At 49.2% G+C, this 2,736-nt stretch overlaps 1 protein-coding gene across 1 annotated transcript in view; it reads right to left on the bottom strand.

Annotated features, from left to right (window-relative positions):
• The window catches only part of TNC (tenascin C), a 54,360-nt gene extending 51,975 nt beyond the window's left edge, over window positions 1–2,385 (bottom strand). Inside the window, 1 exon segment of the mRNA XM_066610523.1 lies at window positions 1,926–2,385. Within this exon segment, the coding sequence (XP_066466620.1) occupies window positions 1,926–2,385 (460 nt within the window).
• Window positions 2,386–2,736: the final 351 nt, after the last annotated feature.

Here is a 2,736-nt window from a genome sequence, read left to right as displayed (position 1 = left end):
TCTTCTTATCATTTTACCGCTGCCTATCTCATGGTGCTTACCCATTGGCTACCAACAGTGGCCATTTTTCCCCCAGCATCCCTTCTGGGGAAAATGCTGTGGCATCCTGCTGCCCCATTGTGAGGAGGCTTCTGGGGGGAAAATGGCAGCCCCCAGTTGGACACCAGAAAGAAGAACTCTATCACCACTGCCAGTATGAACCTCTGGTCTAGGCCCCAATTACAGAAGTGGTGCCCAGAATTATGGAGCTTGGGCGTTCCAAGCTACCTTGCAAGGAGCTTGGGGATGATGTAGCCAAGTAGTCCCTTGGACACTACCTGGCTTGGCCAATGTCTGACACCATCCCTTTAATAGGGCCCAGTCCTATCCAACTTTCCAGCACAGGTGCCGCTGCAATACAGCCTGAAGGCAAGGGAACAAATGTTCCCTAACATTGAGTGTGACTGCCTCCCCACCAAAGGATGCCGCACACGCCCTACTGGTATGGCTGCACCAGCCCTAGAAAATTGGATAGAGTTGGGTACTCAGTAGCTCCCAATGCAAGCTGAGAGCAGGCCCTCCAGGGGTTTTGACTGGATTTTTTACTATCTCTACCTGGAGATGCCTTCAGCATTTCTACCCATGAAGCAGCTTTCTACCCATGAAGCAGCTTTCTACCCATTTCTACCTTCAGCTTTCTACCCATGAAGCAGGTGCCTTGGCACTGAGCTCCAGCCCATCTCTCAGTTACTAAAGGAACAAATCCCTCGGCCCTGAGTCTGCTCCATTTACAACCATCAATAAGTCTTACGCTGTCGGCCGGCCAAGTCCCTTCCACCGTTTTGGGACAGCAAAAATCACCCTCTCAAGTGGCTGCATCCGAAGAACAGCTAATGGTACTTGGCTTTAAACAATTCATGTTTTATGCATGCCTTGTGCTGACTTTCTTGTTGGGCTGCTCCACAAAATATTTGGAAATGGGAGGGGGTATATATTATTAAGCAGAATAAATCAATACTATATATTCTCTACTCACCATCTGCTGGCGAACTTTGCCCCGATGTTTCTGCACTCACTTTGCTGCCCTTAATACAGACTGAACATTCCTTCTGTACCTGAGCAATGTCTGGTTGCAGCATCTCGCCAGGACTCTGGCCAGAATTCTCAACCACACATTCAAAGCACTTTAATTTGGGGATTGGTCCTTGCTTCAGGTCATGCACCAGCCACAAGTGATTTTTATTCCCTGATTTGAAACAGGTCACCACTATAGAGTCACGTACTACATGTGTAGTCACATACTATAACATTGCACCCTCTCTCCCTTCCCTTCTTCTGTTGCTTTGTTCTTTCTCTGGCTGAGCACATCGTGTGATCCACAGGGCCACACTGTGGCAGGGAGAAAATTGCAGCTCAGTGGCAGAGCATACAGATGGTCAAAGGTTCAGTCTCCAGCACCCCCAGATGCTGGACAACTACAATCAGTTATGTTTGCTTTTATGATTTCTCTATCTATGCCTAATAAAGTTTTGTTCATTCATTCAAAATGTCAGTGCCAACCCTAGATTGAAGTGAGAGAGAGAGAGAGAGAGAGAGAGAGAGAGAGAGAGAGAGAGAGAGAGAACAGAGAGATAAAGAAAGAAAGAAGAGAGAGAGAGAAAGGAGAGAGAGAAAGAAAGAATGGAGAGAGAGAGAGAAAGAAGAGAGAGAACAGAGAGATAAAGAAAGAAAGAAGAGAGAAAGAAAGAAAGGAGAGAGAGAAAGAAAGAGAGAAAGAAGAGAGAGAGAACAGAGAGTTAAAGAAAGAAAGAAGAGAGAGAGAGAAAGAAAGGAGAGAGAGAAAGAAAGAGAGAGAGAGAGAGAGCGCGCAATCCTGGATCGTGCATGATGTGCATGTTTTGGCTCTGACCCTGAAACGTTAGCGAGCCCTTTGCCCCCCTTCTTACCAACAGCCGTTTGAACGTTGGGGCAGCAGCTGGCTCCGCTGGCGCACTGCTCGCGTAGAGAGGAGACAAGTCCCTCAAGTTCCTCCAGCCTGCTCAAGAGGTCCCTGATATCGGGGGCAGCCGCACAGCCGCAGGCTCTCCGGGGGATGTTGATCCTGTGCGTGAAGACAATTTGGTTCTCCCCGTCCACCGTGTGCTCCTGATACTGTTTGCTCGGCTCTATCGCTTTGAGTTCCGAGTCCCCGCTGGCTGGGTCCAAGTCCACGGAGCAGAGGGACCCCACAGGGACCTTAATATTGTAGACATGGTTGAAAACTACCGGCTGGTTGTCCTCCGGCAAAGTGACGTTGATCCCGGTCTCCCTCTTGTGCCGAATTATTCTCTTGATGAGTCCACCGCCGACGTGTTGATGGAACAGCGAGATGACCACCGAGGCCAAAACCCAGGTGAGGAGACCCATGTTGAGATTCAGTTCCTTCGGGGTTCTCTTTATGGCTTCAGTGTCGCTTTATGTCCACAGAAGAGAAACAGCTTGGATGAAACGGTGCTATGCGGCTCTCCCTCCTTTTGAGAAATCTGCTCCTGCAAGAGTTAAAATTACACGGAGAGGGTTACTTCTCTGTGAAACTAGTGTTGCGTCAGGACCACGACCCTGGTGGAAATTCAGGAAGCTATCAGGTTGCAGCTGAGAATGACCTGAAGGACTGCGGCAAAATACGGGGATGTGAGGTGGGGGCTCTGAGAGGCTACATGCTGTCTTTGTGGGTCACCACCAGCACCTGTCTCTGAAACAGCTTGGAAGGAACATGGG

This window comes from Tiliqua scincoides, chromosome 16 (genome assembly GCF_035046505.1).
Source record: "Tiliqua scincoides isolate rTilSci1 chromosome 16, rTilSci1.hap2, whole genome shotgun sequence".
Lineage (NCBI taxonomy): Eukaryota > Metazoa > Chordata > Lepidosauria > Squamata > Scincidae > Tiliqua > Tiliqua scincoides.
This window is presented reverse-complemented; position numbering and strand designations above follow the sequence as displayed.